Below are 23,439 nucleotides of genomic sequence, written 5' to 3'. Positions count from 1 at the left end.
GCAGAGAGGCCCCACCCACAGCAGAGAGGCCCCACCTACAGCAGAGTGGCCCCACCCACAGCAGAGTGGCCCCACCCACAGCAGAGTGGCTCCACCCACAGCACAGTGGCCCCACCCAGAGCATAGTGGCCCCGCCCACAGCAGAGGGCAGACTCTAGATCTCATAATTACAAAGGAGGTAAATATTTCAAATGTCAATGTGGTCGATTCTGCTCTGTCTGATCATTTCTGTGTCTTCTTTGACCTGTCTGTTTTTCCCAAACCACCAGCTGGTCCTGCAGCTGTTCAGAGGCTGGTCTTGCAGTTGTTCAGAGGAGACACATAAATGATGGCACATGTGCACTGTTTATGGAAATGATAAACTTTGAAAATGTCTCATGTTCTAATGTAAATGACTTGTTGAACTCTGTTACATCTAGTGTTTTGAATGTTCTGGACACCATCGCCCCTATGAAGGCTAAAATGGTTAAAATAAGCAGAAGTTGCCATGGAGACATGATGATTGGGTCAGGGCACAGAAAAGGGAGTGACACAAGTCAAAGCTCCAGGTTCAAAAAGAGATTTACAAAGAGAAGCTGAACATGTACAACCTTTGCACCTGTAACTGACAAAACTGTCCATGAGATCATCACCAGTCTGAGTTCATCTACATGCTGCCTCCATGTGTGGCCCTCCAGATTTCTAAAGTCTGTGCTGAACAGTTTGTTAGCACCATTCACTCACATAGTTAACATGTCGCTTCAATCTGGAACATTCCCAATGTCTTGGAAAACTGCGGTCATAAAGCCTCTCCTAAAGAAGAGCAGTCTTGATGCTGCAGTCCTGAGTCATGACCGGCCCATCTCTAATCTGCCATTTTGGGACAAAGTCCTTGAAAAGGTTGTTTACAACAGTCACATTAATAAACAACTCATTTGATGTTTCTCAGTCAGGTTTTAGACCTCATCACAGCACTGAGACTGCTGTTGTCATGGTGACAAATGACATCCGCCTGAACACTGACACGGGCAAAGCCCCAGTCTTAATTCTGTTAGATCTGAGTGCTGCTTTTGACACTGTCCATCATGGGACCCTCTTACAGAGACTAGAGGACTGGGTGGGCATCACTGGCCCCGCCCTAAACTGGTGAAGGTCCTATCTGGAAGACAGGAAGTACTTTGTGTCTCAGACCACATGACCCTGACCTGTGGAGTGCCCCAAGGGTCAGTCCTGGGTCCTCTTCTGTTCAACCTCTACATGCTGCCATTAGGTCAACTGATACGCAGTGAAAATGTGTCCTATCACAATTATGCAGACGACTCAGATCTATGTTTCACTATCGGCAGGTGACTATGGACCAGTAGATTCACTCTGTCACTGCATCCAACAGATCAGTGTGTGGATGCAAAACAACTTTCTCCAGCTGAACTCAGACAAGACTGAAATAATCGTTTTTGGCCCACAGAAACAAAGAGAAAGTGTTAGCGGTCACCTCCAGAGTCTCGCTCTAAAACCTACAAACCAAGTTAGAAATCTGGGGGTAATAATGGACTCAGACTTGAACTTTAATAGCCACGTCAAATCAATAACATCAGCAGCTTTTTATCATCTAAAAAACATTGCCAATCAGACTTGGAGAGACTTATCCATGTGTTCGTCTCCAGTAGATTAGACTATAACGGCCTGCTCACTGGTCCCAAACGAGCTGTAAAACAGCTGCAGTTCATCCAGAACGCTGCTGCTCGGGTCCTGACTAGAACCAGGAAGTACCATCACATTAGTCCTGTTCTCAGGGGCCGGCCTCCTTCTGGTGCCAGAGTCAGGACTAAACATGGACCGGCCTCCTGCTGGTGCCAGAGTCAGGACTAAACAGGGACCGGCCTCCTGCTGGTGCCAGAGTCAGGACTAAACATGGACCGGCCTCCTGCTGGTGCCAGAGTCAGGACTTAACATGGACCGGCCTCCAAAGCCATAAATGACATGGCCCCGTCCTACCTCAAAGATGCTATAGAACCATATCATCCAAACAGAGCTCTTCTCTCTCAAAATGCTGACCTTCTGGTGGTCCCAAGAGTCTCTAAAAGCACAGTAGGAGGTAGAGCCTCCTGGTGGTCCCAAGAGTCTCTAAAAGCTAGGGGTCCCAAGAGTCTCTAAAAGCACAGTAGGAGGTAGAGCCTTCTGGTGGTCCCAAGAGTCTCTAAAAGCACAGTAGGAGGTGGAGCCTTCTGGTGGTCCCAAGAGTCTCTAAAAGCACAGTAGGAGGTAGAGCTCCTGTGTTATGGAATCAGCTCCTGTCTATGTTAAATATAGTGACACAGTCTCTTCATTTAAGTCCAGGCTTAAAATGTTCCTCTTTGAAATGTCTTATGTCTAAATGACTAGTTAGGAACAGAAACATAAACCCACAGCTTTAGCTACGCTGCCCTAGGAGTACCTCTGGGGGAAGTATGGCAGCTTGAGCTCGATCCTCTGCTTCTGATTGCTTATTTCAGGGGTTGGGAAACTTTTTGACTCGAGGGCCACAGTGGGTTCTAAAATTTGAGGTAGGGGCCGGGCCAGGAACAGATGGATGGTGGACGATGCTGGAGTCCCTTTGCACATATAAAGTTCACAAGTTTTACAACGGGATCCACGACATGGTTAAGCTGCATTATAGACTTCCACAGTGATTCTGATGATACAGTGAAGGAAATAACATCCTGCTCAGGGTTTTCCTCTTTCACTTTGTCCTGGATTCTTTTCAACAACGTTTTTTCCTCTTAAATTTGGTGATCCATCCGACGTGACATTAGCATGTTAAAAGCTTAACAGAGAAGAAGAGGGCGCCAAAAAGGTCATAAGTGCGCTATCTCTAGGTGAAATGTGAACGGCCGGCGGAGTTCAAATCCCCACTCCGACATTTGCTGCATGTCCTCCCTTTTCTCTCATCCCCCCTTCATTATTTCATCTCCTGTCTAATAAAGCCCAAGGGTAAAAAACAAACAAATTCTTTGGCAGGTTGGATTATGAAGGCCCGCGGGCCGTAGTTGGCCCATGTCTGACTTATTCTGACAAACTGTTTTTAATTTTCACTTGCAATCTATTCATTGCCTTTTCTTCTTCTCTCTTCTTCTCTCCCGGCCACTCCAAGAGGGAGTGGAACAGGCTCATCGATGACCTGTGACCCAGATGATCCTCGAGTCCCTGGAGAAGCGGTCTCTACTCCATATGAATGTTTCTTCATCTGCCAGGAAAAACTAGTTCTCCTCCTGAAGAACTGCTTCTCCTCCTGAAGAACTGGTTCTCCTCCTGAAGAACTAGTTCTCCTCCTGAAGAACTGGTTCTACTCCTGAAGAACTGGTTCTCCTCCTGAAGAACTGCTTCTCCTCCTGAAGAACTGGTTCTCCTCCTGAAGAACTATTTATCCTCCTGAAGAACTGGTTCTCCTCCTGAAGAACTGGTTTTCCTCCTGAAGAACTGGTTCTCCTCCTGATGAACTGGTTCTCCTTCTGAGTTGCTCCAGCTCCACTGTCTCTCTCGCGTCCTCCTGTCCGTCTGAGGGAGTCAGATCTCTCCTTCAGTGTGGAACTCCTCCAGGTTTATACTTTTTCCCAAAGAGGTTTGTTAATATTTCCTGGCCGAGAAGGAGAGTCTAAGGACAGAAGGAGAGTCTAAGGACAGAAGGAGAGTCTAAGGACAGAAGGAGGGTCTAAGGACAGAAGGAGGGTCTAAGGACAGAAGGAGGGTCTAAGGACAGAAGGAGGGTCTAAGGACAGAAGGAAGGTCTAAGGACAGAAAGAGGGTCTAAGGACAGGAGGAGGGTCTAATGACAGAAGGAGAGTCTATGGACAGAAGGAGGGTCTAAGGACAGAAGGAGGGTCTAAGGACAGAAGGAGGGTCTAAGGAAAGAAGGAGGGTCTAAGGACAGAAGGAGGGTCTAAGGACAGAAGGAGGGTCTAAGGACAGAAGGAGAGTCCAAGGATAGAAGGAGGGTCTAAGGACAGAAGGAGGGTCTAAGGACTAAGGACAGAAGGAGGGTCTAAGGACAGAAGGAGAGTCTAAGGACAGAAGGAGAGTCTAAGGACAGAAGGAGAGTCTAAGGACAGAAGGAGAGTCTAAGGACAGAAGGAGGGTCTAAGGACGGGGGATCCTGGGACATTGCCAAGTCCCTATGAACATTGTTTAATTTTGGGCATTACGAACATAGATTTAATTGAATTGAGCCCTGTGATCTCTGTGATCTCTGTGATCTCTGTGAGCTCTGTGATCTCTGTGATCTCTGTGATCTCTGTGATCTCTGTAAGCTCTGTGATCTCTGTGATCTCTGTGATCTCTGTGAGCTCTGTGATCTCTGTGATCTCTGTGATCTCTGTGAGCCCTGTGATCTCTGTGAGCTCTGTGATCTCTGTGAGCCCTGTGATCTCTGTGAGCTCTGTGATCTCTGTGATCTCTGTGAGCCCTGTGAGCTCTGTGATCTCTGTGATCTCTGTGATCTCTGTGAGCCCTGTGATCTCTGTGAGCTCTGTGATCTCTGTGATCTCTGTGAGCCCTGTGAGCTCTGTGATCTCTGTGATCTCTGTGATCTATGTGAGCCCTGTGATCTCTGTGATCTCTGTGAGCCCTGTGATCTCTGTGAACCCTGTGATCTCTGTGAGCCCTGTGATCTCTGTGATCTCTGTGAGCCCTGTAATCTCTGTGATCTCTGTGATCTCTGTGATCTCTGTGATCTCTGTGATCTCTGTGATCTCTGTGAGCCCTGTAATCTCTGTGATCTCTGTGATCTCTGTGATCTCTGTGATCTCTGTGAGCCCTGTGATCTCTGTGAGCCCTGTGATCTCTGTGATCTCTGTGATTTCTGTGAGCTCTGTGATCTCTGTGATCTCTGTGATCTCTGTGAGCTCTGTGATCTCTGTGAGCCCTGTGATCTCTGTGAGCCCTGTGATCTCTGTGATCTCTGTGATCTCTGTGAGCTCTGTGATCTCTGTGAGCTCTGTGATCTCTGTGAGCTCTGTGATCTCTGTGATCTCTGTGATCTCTGTGAGCCCTGTGATCTCTGTGATCTCTGTGATCTCTGTGAGCTCTGTGAGCTCCACTTACTGTGGCTGACCGTGTGGATCCGGACGGTCTTGGGGATCTTCTCCTGTTTCACACTGGAGTAGTACTTTGGACTCACTCTGGACTTGAACAAAGTGTTGACCAGTGTAGACTTCCCCAGACCACTCTGACCTGCACACAAGGGCATTAAAACATGACTTTAGTGTTATTTTTATATATATATATATATTATTATATATATCAGGGGTGGGCAATTATTTCCCTCCGAGGGCCATATTCGAATCCAGGCAAGTACCGGAGGGCCGGCCACTAGTGTAGTAGTGTAGTAGTGTAGTGTAGTAGTGTAGTAGTGTAGTAGTGTAGTGTAGTGTAGTAGTGTAGTGTAGTGTAGTGTAGTAGTGTAGTGTAGTGTAGTGTAGTAGTGTAGTAGTGTAGTAGTGTAGTAGTGTAGTGTAGTGTAGTAGTGTAGTAGTGTAGTAGTGTAGTAGTGTAGTAGTGTAGTAGTGTAGTAGTGTAGTGTAGTGTAGTCGTGTAGTAGTGTAGTACTGTAGTAGTGTAGTGTAGTGTAGTAGTGTAGTGTAGTGTAGTAGTGTAGTAGTGTAGTGTAGTAGTGTAGTAGTGTAGTAGTGTAGTGTAGTAGTGTAGTGTAGTGTAGTGTAGTGTAGTAGTGTAGTAGTGTAGTAGTGTAGTAGTGTAGTGTAGTGTAGTGTAGTGTAGTGTAGTGTAGTAGTGTAGTAGTGTAGTGTAGTAGTGTAGTGTAGTAGTGTAGTGTAGTAGTGTAGTGTAGTGTAGTAGTGTAGTAGTGTAGTAGTGTAGTAGTGTAGTGTAGTGTAGTAGTGTAGTGTAGTAGTGTAGTAGTGTAGTAGTGTAGTGTAGTGTAGTTGTGTAGTTGTGTAGTTGTGTAGTGTAGTAGTGTAGTAGTGTAGTGTAGTAGTGTAGTAGTGTAGTGTAGTAGTGTAGTAGTGTAGTAGTGTAGTAGTGTAGTGTAGTAGTGTAGTAGTGTAGTGTAGTAGTGTAGTAGTGTAGTAGTGTAGTAGTGTAGTGTAGTAGTGTAGTAGTGTAGTGTAGTGTAGTGTAGTGTAGTGTAGTAGTGTAGTAGTGTAGTAGTGTAGTAGTGTAGTAGTGTAGTGTAGTAGTGTAGTAGTGTAGTAGTGTAGTAGTGTAGTGTAGTAGTGTAGTAGTGTAGTAGTGTAGTGTAGTAGTGTAGTAGTGTAGTGTAGTGTAGTAGTGTAGTGTAGTAGTGTAGTGTAGTAGTGTAGTGTAGTGTAGTGTAGTAGTGTAGTAGTGTAGTGTAGTGTAGTAGTGTAGTGTAGTAGTGTAGTGTAGTAGTGTAGTGTAGTGTAGTGTAGTGTAGTGTAGTAGTGTAGTGTAGTGTAGTGTAGTAGTGTAGTAGTGTAGTGTAGTGTAGTAGTGTAGTGTAGTAGTGTAGTGTAGTAGTGTAGTAGTGTAGTAGTGTAGTGTAGTGTAGTGTAGTGTAGTGTAGTGTAGTAGTGTAGTAGTGTAGTGTAGTGTAGTAGTGTAGTGTAGTAGTGTAGTAGTGTAGTAGTGTAGTAGTGTAGTAGTGTAGTAGTGTAGTAGTGTAGTGTAGTAGTGTAGTAGTGTAGTAGTGTAGTAGTGTAGTAGTGTAGTGTAGTAGTGTAGTAGTGTAGTGTAGTAGTGTAGTAGTGTAGTAGTGTAGTGTAGTAGTGTAGTAGTGTAGTAGTGTAGTAGTGTAGTGTAGTGTAGTGTAGTGTAGTAGTGTAGTGTAGTGTAGTGTAGTGTAGTAGTGTAGTAGTGTAGTGTAGTGTAGTAGTGTAGTGTAGTAGTGTAGTAGTGTAGTAGTGTAGTAGTGTAGTAGTGTAGTGTAGTGTAGTAGTGTAGTGTAGTGTAGTGTAGTGTAGTAGTGTAGTAGTGTAGTGTAGTGTAGTAGTGTAGTGTAGTAGTGTAGTAGTGTAGTAGTGTAGTGTAGTAGTGTAGTAGTGTAGTAGTGTAGTAGTGTAGTAGTGTAGTGTAGTAGTGTAGTAGTGTAGTGTAGTAGTGTAGTAGTGTAGTAGTGTAGTGTAGTAGTGTAGTAGTGTAGTAGTGTAGTAGTGTAGTGTAGTGTAGTGTAGTGTAGTGTAGTGTAGTGTAGTGTAGTAGTGTAGTAGTGTAGTGTAGTGTAGTAGTGTAGTGTAGTAGTGTAGTAGTGTAGTAGTGTAGTAGTGTAGTGTAGTAGTGTAGTAGTGTAGTGTAGTGTAGTTGTGTAGTTGTGTAGTGTAGTAGTGTAGTGAAGTAGTGTAATAGTGTAGTAGCTAAACGCAGTTGACATTACTACATGTGTAGCTGTCAACATTATCAGCATTTTGTTACGTATGAAACAGGAAGCAGGCCAAACCACTTCCCCTTTGCAGCGTTGAACTTCCTGTTGCAATTTCAGGCTCACACATCCGTAAAGATGTATTTAGAATTTAGCTAAACCAGGACTAAACCAGGTCTAACCCAGGACTAAACCAGGACTAAACCAGGTCTAACCCAGGACTAAACCAGGACTAAACCAGGTCTAACCCAGGACTAAACCAGGTCTAACCCAGGACTAAACCAGGACTAAACCAGGACTAAACCAGGTCTAAACCAGGACTAAACCAGAACTAAACCAGGACTAAACCAGGTCTAACCCAGGACTAAACCAGGACTAAACCAGGACTAAACCAGGTCTAAACCAGGACTAAACCAGGTCTAACCCAGGACTAAACCAGGACTAAACCAGGTCTAAACCAGGACTAAACCAGGACTAAACCAGGTCTAACCCAGGACTAAACCAGGACTAAACCAGGTCTAACCCAGGACTAAACCAGGACTAAACCAGGTCTAAACCAGAACTAAATCACAGCTAAACCAGGACTAAACCGGGACTAAACCAGGTCTAAACCAGAACTAAATCACAGCTAAACCAGGACTAAACCAGGACTAAACCAGGTCTAAACCAGGACTAAACCAGGTCTAGACCAGGACACATTTAAGGAACATAAAAAACTAGCCTAAACAGAAGAGAGGAGTACTTAAGAAATACTTAAGAAAATGCTCTTTACCAAACAAAGGAGAAACAAACAGGAGAAAAAGTGCCCTCCTAGTTGGAAAAAATTCACTGCTATTTATTTTTGTAACTTCCGAAATCTCAGCAACATTTGACTCGAAGGGTGAGCCATCATGTCCCTGAGACCAAAAGAAGGGAAAGACCGACTGGACTGTGCCTAATAGAGACTATTTCTATCATGAATGTGGACTATCGTTTATTCCCCTCAATTATGTCCAAAAGAATGGAACAAATCCTCCCAAACTGAATCCACAAAGATCAGACAGGATTCATTGGTTAAAAGTACATTTTCCAAGGTCTTTTTTATAGTAGTAAAAAGAATAGTATGATTTTTCAGTTTTCATCAAAATTGTTGATGGATCCCTCTGAGGACCACACCCAAGTATCTAGGAGGACAGAGGGGGGCGCCAGAATGAGAGCAAACATTTCAGTTTTTTGTACATTCATTTTTTTATCCAGACATTGGACCAATTTTTTGGAGGAAAATGCATCACATTAGATATGGAAATGTCTGGTTTGGTCTAACACAACACAATAACAACATCATCTCCAGCAGACAGTTTTACTTTCCATCCCATCAAATGTAACACCGTGAATTGTTTTTGATTGTCTAATAAATTAGGCCAATGGTTCCAAATACAAAGCAAACAGGAGGAGAGACCAGGCACAGCCCTGTCTGACCCTCCCTCCAGAGTCAAATTTGTTTAGCACTTTAAATAAATATGGTCAGCTAACGGAATCAAAAGCCTTGGCTTTGTTTTGTTTGTTTTTATATCACTCTGAGGTGTGTCTTTAGAGCTTTATACACTCTGAGGTGTGTCTTTAGAGCTTTATACACTCTGAGGTGTGTCTTTAGAGCTTTATACACTCTGAGATGTGTCTTTAGAGCTTTATATCACTCTGAGGTGTGTCTTTAGAGCTTTATATCACTCTGAGGTGTGTCTTTAGAGCTTTGTACACTCTGAGGTGTGTCTTTAGAGCTTTATAACACTCTGAGGTGTGTCTTTAGAGCTTTATACACTCTGAGGTGTGTCTTTAGAGCTTTATATCACTCTGAGGTGTGTCTTTAGAGCTTTATACCGCTCTGAGGTGTGTCTTTAGAGCTTTATACCGCTCTGAGGTGTGTCTTTAGAGCTTTATACCACTCTGAGGTGTGTCTTTAGAGCTTTATACACTCTGAGGTGTGTCTTTAGAGCTTTATACCGCTCTGAGGTGTGTCTTTAGAGCTTTATACCGCTCTGAGGTGTGTCTTTAGAGCTTTATAACACTCTGAGGTGTGTCTTTAGAGCTTTATATCACTCTGAGGTGTGTCTTTAGAGCTTTATACACTCTGAGGTGTGTCTTTAGAGCTTTATAACACTCTGAGGTGTGTCTTTAGAGCTTTATACCACTCTGAGTTGTGTCTTTAGAGCTTTATACCACTCTGAGGTGTGTCTTTAGAGCTTTATAACACTCTGAGGTGTGTCTTCAGAGCTTTATACACTCTGAGGTGTGTCTTTAGAGCTTTATACCACTCTGAAGTGTGTCTTTAGAGCTTTATACACTCTGAGGTGTGTCTTTAGAGCTTTATACACTCTGAGGTGTGTCTTTAGAGCTTTATACCACTCTGAAGTGTGTCTTTAGAGCTTTATACCACTCTGAGGTGTGTCTTTAGAGCTTTATACACTCTGAGGTGTGTCTTTAGAGCTTTATACCGCTCTGAGGTGTGTCTTTAGAGCTTTATACACTCTGAGGTGTGTCTTTAGAGCTTTATACCACTCTGAGGTGTCTTTAGAGCTTTATAACACTCTGAGGTGTGTCTTTAGAGCTTTGTAAACTCTGAGATGTGTCTTTAGAGCTTTATAACACTCTGAGGTGTGTCTTTAGAGCTTCATACCACTCTGAGGTGTGTCTTTAGAGCTTTATACACTCTAAAATGTGTCTTTAGTGCTTTATAACACTCTGAGGTGTGTCTTTAGAGCTTTATACACTCTGAGGTGTGTCTTTAGAGCTTTATTCCACTCTGAGGTGTGTCTTTAGAGATTTATACACTCTGAGGTGTATCTTTAGAGCTTCATACCCCTCTGAGGTGTGTCTTTAGAGCTTTATACCACTCTGAGGTGTGTCTTTAGAGCTTTATACACTCTGAGGTGTGTCTTTAGAGCTTTATAACACTCTGAGGTGTGTCTTTAGAGCTTTATACACTCTGAGGTGTATCTTTAGAGCTTTAGATACTCTGAGATGTGTCTTTAGAGCTTTATACCACTCTGAGGTGTGTCTTTAGAGCTTTATAACACTCTGAGGTGTGTCTTTAGAGCTTTATACACTCTGAGGTGTATCTTTAGAGCTTTATATACTCTGAGATGTGTCTTTAGAGCTTTATACCACTCTGAGGTGTGTCTTTAGAGCTTTATACACTCTAAAATGTGTCTTTAGAGCTTGATAACACTCTGAGGTGTGTCTAGAGCTTTATACACTCTGAGGTGTGTCTTTAGAGCTTTATTCCACTCTGAGGTGTGTCTTTAGAGCTTTATACCACTCTGAGGTGTGTCTTTAGAGCTTTATACACTCTGAGGTGTGTCTTTAGAGCTTTATACCACTCTGAGATGTGTCTTTAGAGCTTTATACACTCTGAGGTGTGTCTTTAGAGCTTTATACACTCTGAGGTGTGTCTTTAGAGCTTTATATCACTCTGAAGTGTGTCTTTAGAGCTTTATACACTCTGAGGTGTGTCTTTAGAGCTTTATACACTCTGAGGTGTGTCTTTAGAGCTTTATACCACTCTGAAGTGTGTCTTTAGAGCTTTATACCACTCTGAGGTGTGTCTTTAGAGCTTTAAACACTCTGAGGTGTGTCTTTAGAGCTTTATACCGCTCTGAGGTGTGTCTTTAGAGCTTTATACACTCTGAGGTGTGTCTTTAGAGCTTTATACACTCTGAGGTGTGTCTTTAGAGCTTTATAACACTCTGAGGTGTGTCTTTAGAGCTGTATACCACTCTGAGGTGTGTCTTTAGAGCTTTATACACTCTGAGGTGTGTCTTTAGAGCTTTATAACACTCTGAGGTGTGTCTTTAGAGCTTTATACCACTCTGAGGTGTGTCTTTAGAGCTTTATACACTCTGAGGTGTGTCTTTAGAGCTTTATACACTCTGAGGTGTGTCTTTAGAGCTTTATTCCACTCTGAGGTGTGTCTTTAGAGCTTTATATCACTCTGAAGTGTGTCTTTAGAGCTTTATACACTCTGAGGTGTGTCTTTAGAGCTTTATACACTCTGAGGTGTGTCTTTAGAGCTTTATACCACTCTGAAGTGTGTCTTTAGAGCTTTATACCACTCTGAGGTGTGTCTTTAGAGCTTTATACCGCTCTGAGGTGTGTCTTTAGAGCTTTATACACTCTGAGGTGTGTCTTTAGAGCTTTATACACTCTGAGGTGTGTCTTTAGAGCTTTATAACACTCTGAGGTGTGTCTTTAGAGCTTTATACCACTCTGAGGTGTGTCTTTAGAGCTTTATACACTCTGAGGTGTGTCTTTAGAGCTTTATAACACTCTGAGGTGTGTCTTTAGAGCTTTATACCACTCTGAGGTGTCTTTAGAGCTTTATACACTCTGAGGTGTGTCTTTAGAGCTTTATACACTCTGAGATGTGTCTTTAGAGCTTTATAACACTCTGAGGTGTGTCTTTAGAGCTTCATACCACTCTGAGGTGTGTCTTTAGAGCTTTATACTCTCTGAAGTGTATCTTTAGAGCTTTATACCACTCTGAGGTGTGTCTTTAGAGCTTTATACTCTCTGAGGTGTGTCTTTAGAGCTTTATACACTCTGAGGTGTGTCTTTAGAGCTTTATACACTCTGAGGTGTGTCTTTAGAGCTTTATTCCACTCTGAGGTGTGTCTTTAGAGCTTTATATCACTCTGAAGTGTGTCTTTAGAGCTTTATACACTCTGAGGTGTGTCTTTAGAGCTTTATACCCATCTGAAGTGTGTCTTTAGAGCTTTATACCACTCTGAGGTGTGTTTTTAGAGCTTTATACACTCTGAGGTGTGTCTTTAGAGCTTTATACCGCTCTGAGGTGTGTCTTTAGAGCTTTATACACTCTGAGGTGTGTCTTTAGAGCTTTATACCACTCTGATGTGTCTTTAGAGCTTTATACACTCTGAGGTGTGTCTTTAGAGCTTTATACACTCTGAGATGTGTCTTTAGAGCTTTATAACACTCTGAGGTGTGTCTTTAGAGCTTCATACCACTCTGAGGTGTGTCTTTAGAGCTTTATACTCTCTGAAGTGTATCTTTAGAGCTTTATACCACTCTGAGGTGTGTCTTTAGAGCTTTATACACTCTAAAATGTGTCTTTAGAGCTTGATAACACTCTGAGGTGTGTCTAGAGCTTTATACACTCTGAGGTGTGTCTTTAGAGCTTTATTCCACTCTGAGGTGTGTCTTTAGAGATTTATACACTCTGAGGTGTATCTTTAGAGCTTCATACCACTCTGAGGTGTGTCTTTAGAGCTTTATACACTCTGAGGTGTGTCTTTAGAGCTTTATAACACTCTGAGGTGTGTCTTTAGAGCTTTATACCACTCTGAGGTGTGTCTTTAGAGCTTTATACACTCTGAGGTGTGTCTTTAGAGCTTTATAACACTCTGAGGTGTGTCTTTAGAGCTTTATACCACTCTGAGGTGTCTTTAGAGCTTTATACACTCTGAGGTGTGTCTTTAGAGCTTTATACACTCTGAGATGTGTCTTTAGAGCTTTATAACACTCTGAGGTGTGTCTTTAGAGCTTCATACCACTCTGAGGTGTGTCTTTAGAGCTTTATACTCTCTGAAGTGTATCTTTAGAGCTTTATACCACTCTGAGGTGTGTCTTTAGAGCTTTATACACTCTGAGGTGTGTCTTTAGAGCTTTATACACTCTGAGGTGTGTCTTTAGAGCTTTATACACTCTGAGGTGTGTCTTTAGAGCTTTATTCCACTCTGAGGTGTGTCTTTAGAGCTTTATATCACTCTGAAGTGTGTCTTTAGAGCTTTATACACTCTGAGGTGTGTCTTTAGAGCTTTATACCCATCTGAAGTGTGTCTTTAGAGCTTTATACCACTCTGAGGTGTGTTTTTAGAGCTTTATACACTCTGAGGTGTGTCTTTAGAGCTTTATACCGCTCTGAGGTGTGTCTTTAGAGCTTTATACACTCTGAGGTGTGTCTTTAGAGCTTTATACCACTCTGATGTGTCTTTAGAGCTTTATACACTCTGAGGTGTGTCTTTAGAGCTTTATACACTCTGAGATGTGTCTTTAGAGCTTTATAACACTCTGAGGTGTGTCTTTAGAGCTTCATACCACTCTGAGGTGTGTCTTTAGAGCTTTATACTCTCTGAAGTGTATCTTTAGAGCTTTATACCACTCTGAGGTGTGTCTTTAGAGCTTTATACACTCTAAAATGTGTCTTTAGAGCTTGACAACACTCTGAGGTGTGTCTAGAGCTTTATACACTCTGAGGTGTGTCTTTAGAGCTTTATTCCACTCTGAGGTGTGTCTTTAGAGATTTATACACTCTGAGGTGTATCTTTAGAGCTTCATACCACTCTGAGGTGTGTCTTTAGAGCTTTATACACTCTGAGGTGTGTCTTTAGAGCTTTATACCACTCTGAGATGTGTCTTTAGAGCTTTATACACTCTGAGGTGTGTCTTTAGAGCTTTATACACTCTGAGGTGTGTCTTTAGAGCTTTATACACTCTGAGGTGTGTCTTTAGAGCTTTATACCGCTCTGAGGTGTGTCTTTAGAGCTTTATACACTCTGAGGTGTGTCTTTAGAGCTTTATACCACTCTGAGGTGTCTTTAGAGCTTTATACACTCTGAGGTGTGTCTTTAGAGCTTTATACACTCTGAGATGTGTCTTTAGAGCTTTATAACACTCTGAGGTGTGTCTTTAGAGCTTCATACCACTCTGAGGTGTGTCTTTAGAGCTTTATACTCTCTGAAGTGTATCTTTAGAGCTTTATACCACTCTGAGGTGTGTCTTTAGAGCTTTATACACTCTGAGGTGTGTCTTTAGAGCTTTATACACTCTAAAATGTGTCTTTAGTGCTTTATAACACTCTGAGGTGTGTCTTTAGAGCTTTGTACACTCTGAGGTGTGTCTTTAGAGCTTTATTCCACTCTGAGGTGTGTCTTTAGAGATTTATACACTCTGAGGTGTATCTTTAGAGCTTCATACCCCTCTGAGGTGTGTCTTTAGAGCTTTATACCACTCTGAGGTGTGTCATTAGAGCTTTATACACTCTGAGGTGTGTCTTTAGAGCTTTATAACACTCTGAGGTGTGTCTTTAGAGCTTTATACACTCTGAGGTGTATCTTTAGAGCTTTATATACTCTGAGGTGTGTCTTTAGAGCTTTATACACTCTGAGATGTGTCTTTAGAGCTTTATATCACTCTGAGGTGTGTCTTTAGAGCTTTATACCACTCTGAGGTGTGTCTTTAGAGCTTTATACACTCTGAGGTGTGTCTTTAGAGCTTTATACACTCTGAGGTGTGTCTTTAGAGCTTTATAACACTCTGAGGTGTGTCTTTAGAGCTTTATACCACTCTGAGGTGTGTCTTTAGAGCTTTATACCGCTCTGAGGTGTGTCTTTAGAGCTTTGTAAACTCTGAGGTGTGTCTTTAGAGCTTTATACCGCTCTGAGGTGTGTCTTTAGAGCTTTGTAAACTCTGAGGTGTGTCTTTAGAGCTTTATACCACTCTGAGGTGTGTCTTTAGAGCTTTGTAAACTCTGAGGTGTGTCTTTAGAGCTTTATACCACTCTGAGGTGTGTCTTTAGAGCTTTATACCGCTCTGAGGTGTGTCTTTAGAGCTTTATATACTCTGAGGTGTGTCTTTAGAGCTTTGTAAACTCTGAGGTGTGTCTTTAGAGCTTTGTAAACTCTGAGGTGTGTCTTTAGAGCTTTATACCACTCTGAGGTGTGTCTTTAGAGCTTTGTACCGCTCCGTGACGTAGTCTCAACGAGAGCATCCGTTTTTCTGCTGATCCGAGGATGAGGATATAGACTGTTCTCTCGCTAAAAACAGCAGGAATCACTCAAAAAAACACTTTGGGCTCATATATGAGGCAACAATAGCACTGTAAGAAGGTTAAAAGTCGATTTTGCATGATATGGGACCTTTATTAGTTCCTTTAATCAGTACACATCTGTCCTCTTTGTCTTTAAATTCAAAGATTGGTTCAAAAGCTATTTGGTTTGACATCAATATTGCAACTCCCCTGTATGATGAAAAGTACTTTCTATAATAAAATGTGGCTAGTTTTTGATGTTCTATATCACTTAAACATGTTTCTTGTAAATATATAATGTATATATATTTTTTTATATTTATTTTGCAAATATTTACGATCGTTTGATTGGGTTGAATATGCCATTCACATTAAAGGATGCTCCAAACACCTGATTGGTTTTGATTGTGATGAACTGACCTACGAGAGAACACATAAACATATGCAAATAAACTCATCTCTAAACCTGATTGTGTAGAAGACTCTTCCTAAAAGTCTATTTTATCTTATTATTCAATTCTAAATTGTTTACATTCCCTTTTTTAATATATATATTTTGCTACAATGATTATTCATTGTTGTATTTTGCACTTTGAACTTTCACTGACAATGGCAATAAACCTCTTTCTGATTCTGACTCTAATGAGGGGCCCCTGATCCTCTTCCAGCCGGCTCCTGGTACCAATCCTCTCAAAGAACTGGATCCTCTACCTCTCCAAACTCTCCGCTCCTCCGCCATCTTCTGCATTTGTTGTCCAGTTTCCCACAAAGCGATTCTCGCACATTTAACACTCAGATGATGGAAGTAGACACATAAGACGTGTTTATGTAAATACCATCTTCAATTTGGTGCCATTAACTTCACAGTGACAGTCAATTAAATCACTGTGAATTTAAAGTAAGAGTTTATCTGTTGTGCATCTTCATGGTCTTAATAATGCTGCTGAGATAAACACACACGCCAAGCAAAAACCCTCTTGTGTTTTTCTGAGGAGCACCTCTTCTTCTCCCGGTGTTCTGAGGAGCGCCTCTGCTTCTCCTGGTGTTCTGAGGAACACCTCTGCTTCTCCTGGTGTTTTTGTTGCTGGTCTCCTTTAACCCTGGAGGTCTCCTTTAACCCTGGAGCTCTTTTTTAACCCTGGAGGTCTCCTTTAACCCTGGAGGTCTCCTTTAACCCTGGAGGTCTCCTTTAACCCTGGAGGTCTCCTTTAACCCTGGAGCTCTTTTTTAACCCTGGAGGTCTCCTTTAACCCTGGAGGTCTCCTTTAACCCTGGAGCTCTCCTTTAACCCTGGAGGTCTCCTTTAACCCTGGAGGTCTCCTTTAACCCTGGAGCTCTTTTTTTAACCCTGGAGGTCTCCTTTAACCTTGTAGGTCTCCTTTAACCTTGGAGGTCTCCTTTAACCCTGGAGGTCTCCTTTAACCTTGGAGGTCTCCTTTAACCCTGGAGGTCTCCTTTAACCCTGTAGGTCTCCTTTAACCCTGGAGGTCTCCTTTAACCCTGGAGGTCTCCTTTAACTCTGGAGGTCTCCTTTAACCTTGGAGGTCTCCTTTAACCCTGGAGGTCTCCTTTAACCCTGTAGGTCTCCTTTAACCCTGGAGGTCTCCTTTAACCCTGGAGGTCTCCTTTGACCCTGTAGGTCTCCTTTAACCCTGGAGGTCTCCTTTAACCCTGTAGGTCTCCTTTAACCCTGGAGGTCTCCTTTAACTCTGGAGGTCTCCTTTAACCTTGGAGGTCTCCTTTATCCCTGGAGGTCTCCTTTAACCCTGGAGGTCTCCTTTAACCCTGGAGGTCTCCTTTAACTCTGGAGGTCTCCTTTAACCTTGGAGGTCTCCTTTAACCCTGGAGGTCTCCTTTAACCCTGGAGGTCTCCTTTAACCCTGGAGGTCTCCTTTAACTCTGGAGGTCTCCTTTGACCCTGGAGGTCTCCTTTAACTCTGGAGGTCTCCTTTAACCCTGGAGGTCTCCTTTAACCCTGGAGGTCTCCTTTGACCCTGTAGGTCTCCTTTAACCCTGGAGGTCTCCTTTAACCCTGGAGGTCTCCTTTAACTCTGGAGGTCTCCTTTAACCTTGGAGGTATCCTTTATCCCTGGAGGTCTCCTTTGACCCTGTAGGTCTCCTTTAACCCTGGAGGTCTCCTTTAACCCTGGAGGTCTCCTTTAACCCTGGAGGTCTCCTTTAACCCTGGAGGTCTCCTTTAACCCTGGAGGTCTCCTTTAACCCTGGTGGTTTATCAGCTTCTTGTCTTCTTCGGCCCAGACGCCGTGCTCTTTCTTTAGTGATGGAAGGGACCGCAACTCCAGTGCCGGATTTAAGCTCAGAAATGATCTTCTGGAGGAGCCCTCCTGGCCCTCTGGGACCCCCAAAAGGCTGATATTCTCCTGCGTGATCTGGATGCCAAATCCAGAATCTTTCTTTTCATATTTTTGTTCTCCATCATAAATAATGTCCGAGATGTGTTGGTCCACCGTGAAGCGAGTGCTGCCCACTCCTCCTCCTTCTGCTTCCATTCTGGGAAATCTGGGTTCATTGTTCGGTGTTCTGACTTCTGCTCTCAATAATGTCATGCTACATATCACGCAACATAAGGACAACATAATGACAACATAATGACAACATAAGGACAACATAATGACAACATAATGACAACATAAGGACAACATAATGACAACATAATGACAACATAAGGACAACATAATGACAACATAATGACAACATAAGGACAACATAATGACAACATAATGACAACATAATGACAACATAATGACAACATAAGGACAACATAAGGACAACATAAGGACAACATAAGGACAACATAATGACAACATAATGACAACATAAGGACAACATAAGGACAACATAAGGACAACATAATGACAACATAATGACAACATAATGACAACATAAGGACAACATAATGACAACATAATGACAACATAATGACAACATAATGACAACATAATGACAACATAAGGACAACATAATGACAACATAATGACAACATAATGACAACATAAGGACAACATAAGGACAACATAAGGACAACATAAGGACAACATAATGACAACATAATGACAACATAAGGACAACATAAGGACAACATAAGGACAACATAATGACAACATAATGACAACATAAGGACAACATAATGACAACATAATGACAACATAATGACAACATAATGACAACATAAGGACAACATAAGGACAACATAATGACAACATAATGACAACATAATGACAACATAATGACAACATAATGACAACATAAGGACAACATAATGACAACATAATGACAACATAATGACAACATAATGACAACATAAGGACAACATAAGGACAACATAATGACAACATAAGGACAACATAAGGACAACATAATGACAACATAATGACAACATAATGACAACATAAGGACAACATAATGACAACATAATGACAACATAATGACAACATAATGACAACATAATGACAACATAAGGACAACATAAGGACAACATAAGGACAACATAATGACAACATAATGACAACATAATGACAACATAATGACAACATAAGGACAACATAATGACAACATAATGACAACATAAGGACAACATAATGACAACATAATGACAACATAATGACAACATAATGACAACATAATGACAACATAAGGACAACATAAGGACAACATAAGGACAACATAATGACAACATAATGACAACATAATGACAACATAATGACAACATAATGACAACATAAGGACAACATAATGACAACATAATGACAACATAAGGACAACATAAGGACAACATAAGGACAACATAAGGACAACATAATGACAACATAATGACAACATAAGGACAACATAATGACAACATAATGACAACATAATGACAACATAATGACAACATAATGACAACATAAGGACAACATAAGGACAACATAATGACAACATAATGACAACATAAGGACAACATAAGGACAACATAATGACAACATAATGACAACATAATGACAACATAAGGACAACATAAGGACAACATAAGGACAACATAAGGACAACATAATGACAACATAATGACAACATAAGGACAACATAAGGACAACATAAGGACAACATAAGGACAACATAAGGACAACATAATGACAACATAATGACAACATAATGACAACATAATGACAACATAATGACAACATAAGGACAACATAAGGACAACATAAGGACAACATAATGACAACATAATGACAACATAAGGACAACATAATGACAACATAATGACAACATAATGACAACATAAGGACAACATAATGACAACATAAGGACAACATAATGACAACATAAGGACAACATAAGGACAACATAAGGACAACATAATGACAACATAATGACAACATAATGACAACATAAGACAACATAATGACAACATAAGGACAACATAAGGACAACATAATGACAACATAATGACAACATAAGGACAACATAAGGACAACATAATGACAACATAAGACAACATAATGACAACATAATGACAACATAATGACAACATAATGACAACATAATGACAACATAATGACAACATAATGACAACATAAGGACAACATAAGGACAACATAAGGACAACCTGTTAACAAAAGTGATGTCAGCTCCCCACCAGAGGCGGAGCTCGGCTGTGTGGTGGTGGTAGGCAGCCGCCCCTCTGGAGCTGTTCTAGCATGTAGCATGTAGCATGTAGCATTGTAAGCTTGTGGGGAAATCGGTTTTCCCGCCCGAGGTTATAGTCCTTCAGTATTAATTAAGTTTAGTTCTCAAAGTATTGCCTCCCTTGTCTTTTCTGGGTTTAGTCATATCTCAAAGTGTCTAGCTTCTGGGTTTGTGCCTAAAAAAAAGAGATATAAAGGCAAATATCGGCAGCAGCCGATATCGGCGTAACCGTGCTACGAGTCAGTTTGAGCCACACGCAGAAGTCCAGGATCCTCTTTTTCTCTGTCCGCAGTTTCACTACCTCCAAAATATAGTGACGTAGGTCCAGTATATCTGGTTCTTTCGGTCCAGTATATCTGGTTCTTTAGGTCCAGTATATCTGGTTCTTTAGGTCCAGTATATCTGGTTCTTTCGGTCCAGTATATCTGGTTCTTTAGGTCCAGTATATCTGGTTCTTTAGGTCCAGTATATCTGGTTCTTTAGGTCCAGTATATCTGGTTCTTTAGGTCCAGTATATCTGATTCTTTAGGTGGTCCAGTATATCTGGTTCTTTAGGTCCAGTATATCTGGTTCTTTAGGTCCAGTATATCTGGTTCTTTAGGTCCAGTATATCTGGTTCTTTAGGTGGTCCAGTATATCTGGTTCTTTAGGTGGTCCAGTATATCTGATTCTTTAGGTCCAGTATATCTGGTTCTTTAGGTCCAGTATATCTGGTTCTTTAGGTCCAGTATATCTGGTTCTTTAGGTCCAGTATATCTGGTTCTTTAGGTGGTCCAGTATATCTGGTTCTTTAGGTCCAGTATATCTGGTTCTTTAGGTCCAGTATATCTGGTTCTTTAGGTCCAGTATATCTGGTTCTTTAGGTCCAGTATATCTGGTTCTTTAGGTCCAGTATATCTGATTCTTTAGGTCCAGTATATCTGGTTCTTTAGGTCCAGTATATCTGGTTCTTTAGGTCCAGTATATCTGGTTCTTTAGGTGGTCCAGTATATCTGGTTCTTTAGGTGGTCCAGTATATCTGGTTCTTTAGGTCCAGTATATCTGGTTCTTTAGGTCCAGTATATCTGGTTCTTTAGGTCCAGTATATCTGGTTCTTTAGGTCCAGTATATCTGGTTCTTTAGGTCCAGTATATCTGGTTCTTTAGGTGGTCCATTATATCTGATTCTTTAGGTCCAGTATATCTGGTTCTTTAGGTCCAGTATATCTGGTTCTTTAGGTGGTCCAGTATATCTGGTTCTTTAGGTCCAGTATATCTGGTTCTTTAGGTCCAGTATATCTGGTTCTTTAGGTCCAGTATATCTGGTTCTTTAGGTGGTCCAGTATATCTGGTTCTTTAGGTGGTCCAGTATATCTGGTTCTTTAGGTCCAGTATATCTGGTTCTTTAGGTGGTCCAGTATATCTGGTTCTTTAGGTCCAGTATATCTGGTTCTTTAGGTCCAGTATATCTGGTTCTTTAGGTCCAGTATATCTGGTTCTTTAGGTCCAGTATATCTGGTTCTTTAGGTGGTCCAGTATATCTGGTTCTTTAGGTCCAGTATATCTGATTCTTTAGGTCCAGTATATCTGGTTCTTTAGGTCCAGTATATCTGGTTCTTTAGGTCCAGTATATCTGGTTCTTTAGGTCCAGTATATCTGATTCTTTAGGTCCAGTATATCTGATTCTTTAGGTCCAGTATATCTGGTTCTTTAGGTCCAGTATATCTGATTCTTTAGGTCCAGTATATCTGATTCTTTAGGTCCAGTATATCTGATTCTTTAGGTCCAGTATATCTGGTTCTTTAGGTCCAGTATATCTGATTCTTTAGGTCCAGTATATCTGGTTCTTTAGGTCCAGTATATCTGGTTCTTTAGGTCCAGTATATCTGATTCTTTAGGTGGTCCAGTATATCTGGTTCTTTCGGTCCAGTATGTCTGGTTCTTTCGGTCGAGCCTGCCACTGTTGTTCCCTGCTCTGACCTCAGCTCTCAGTGACTCCATGTCGTGCTGCATTTCACGCAACTGGGCCACCTGTTGTAAAGTTATGTGGGTGAAACTGAGATTTTTAAGGCAAATATTGGCTGTAGCGTAGACCGACATCATAACCGGACGTCTACCTTTCCTTTTTCAAAGCTGAAACAATTTTAACTAAACATGAGATTAAGAGAATTTTTAAATAAAATAGCCCAAAATTTGACTTTGAATATTTGTATTTTATTTTAGACGTATTCTTTTTAATTGTGAGGTTAGAAACAAACTGACCCTGACTCTTCCACAACGGTTGATTTGACTGAAAATACGTGGGTTTTGTCTGTTTTCTTCCCTTGAGCTTGATAGTTATCTTTTCTCAGATCATGGACAAAACGGAATAAATGCAGGAAATGTCAACCAGGTCTTTCCGCCGTCATTTCAAGTGGTTTATTCTATTATTTTTTTACATTATAAATATTTAGTCAAGGCAATTCCAAAGAAGTGTCCATATTTGTGACTCATTTCCCAAATGCATTCGTCATAAAGCAGCAGCTTGTTGCTGTGCCATTGAGCCAGACGTGACACTCACCCACCACCATGATGTTGAACTCAAAGCCGGCCTTCATGGTCTTGCGTCTCATTTGGTCCAGAACAGCCTCGATGCCCACGTACCCCAACAGCTCTGCCCCAGTGATGTGGCTCACGTCTGGGTCAGGAGAGGGGCCGTGTGCGGGGCCGTGTGCGGGGTGTGGCTCCAGGGCCCCCTCTGTGCCACTGTGGACGCCGTTCCTCAGCTGGACACTACTGCTGTTTTGGGGCCCCTCACTGAGTCCCGGAGGCCCTTGACTGTCTTGTGGGGGCCCTTGGGTGTGGTTCTCTTCCAGGACTGAAATGATGACCTCCCTGAAAGAAGAAAGGACTTATTCAACTTATAAAGTGCATCTATTTCAGTACATGTCATATTTTAAACATTATACTTCTAAAAGCACTTTTATCACACTTTTATATATATATATATGTATATATATATATATATATATATATATATGTATTTATATATCAAATTGTGACCTGGACAAAAGTCAGAATTGAGTTTTGATGACTTGAGACTTGTGGTTTTACCCTTGTGTGTCCGGTTTTAAACAGCAGAAGAGTAATGTACTCTATTGTACTCTAATGTACTCTAATGTACTCTATTGTACTCTAATGTACTCTATTGTACTCTAATGTACTCTAATGTACTCTAGAATACTATTGTACTCTATTGTCCTCTAATGTACTCTATTCTACTCTATTGTACTCTAATGTACTCTAATGTACTCTATTGTACTCTATTGTACTCTAATGTACTCTAATGTACTCTATTGTACTCTATTGTACTCTAATGTACTCTAATGTACTCTAATGTACTCTATTGTACTCTATTGACATCTCTACATTTATATAATTTAGATAATATAATAGAATATATATTCTATTCTATATATTCTCGGCACAGACGCTCGGCGCAGACGCTCAGAACATACGTGCGCAGACGCTCGGCACAGACGTGCGCAGACGCTCGGCACAGACATGCGCAGACGCAGATACATATATCAATGCACCACTAATAAATAATCGTAAAATAATTAAGTTGAATAAATAATTGATTGATTATGGCGTGATTATGACTGGAGCACACGGGCACTGTCACGTCACACATGCTGCATATGTTT

General features: G+C 41.4%; 1 protein-coding gene across 1 annotated transcript in view; it reads right to left on the bottom strand.

Annotated features, from left to right (window-relative positions):
• Positions 1 to 22,615, bottom strand: part of LOC140379326 (neuronal-specific septin-3-like) — a gene marked incomplete at its 3' end in the record, with an annotated part of 40,502 nt that extends 17,887 nt beyond the window's left edge. Inside the window, exons 1-2 of the mRNA XM_072464190.1 lie at positions 22,314 to 22,615; positions 5,056 to 5,184 (exon numbers count right to left, since the gene is read on the bottom strand). Of these exons, the coding sequence (XP_072320291.1) occupies positions 5,056 to 5,184; positions 22,314 to 22,365 (181 nt within the window). The remainder of the gene's footprint in view (positions 1 to 5,055; positions 5,185 to 22,313) is intronic.
• Between the last annotated feature and the right edge of the window lie 824 nt (positions 22,616 to 23,439).

Source organism: Eucyclogobius newberryi, unplaced genomic scaffold, assembly GCF_026437365.1.
Source record: "Eucyclogobius newberryi isolate DKJ021-1_F unplaced genomic scaffold, fEucNew1.0.hap1 SCAF_407, whole genome shotgun sequence".
NCBI lineage: Eukaryota > Metazoa > Chordata > Actinopteri > Gobiiformes > Gobiidae > Eucyclogobius > Eucyclogobius newberryi.
Note: the sequence above shows the minus strand (reverse complement) of the source record. Positions and strands in the feature narration are given on the sequence as shown.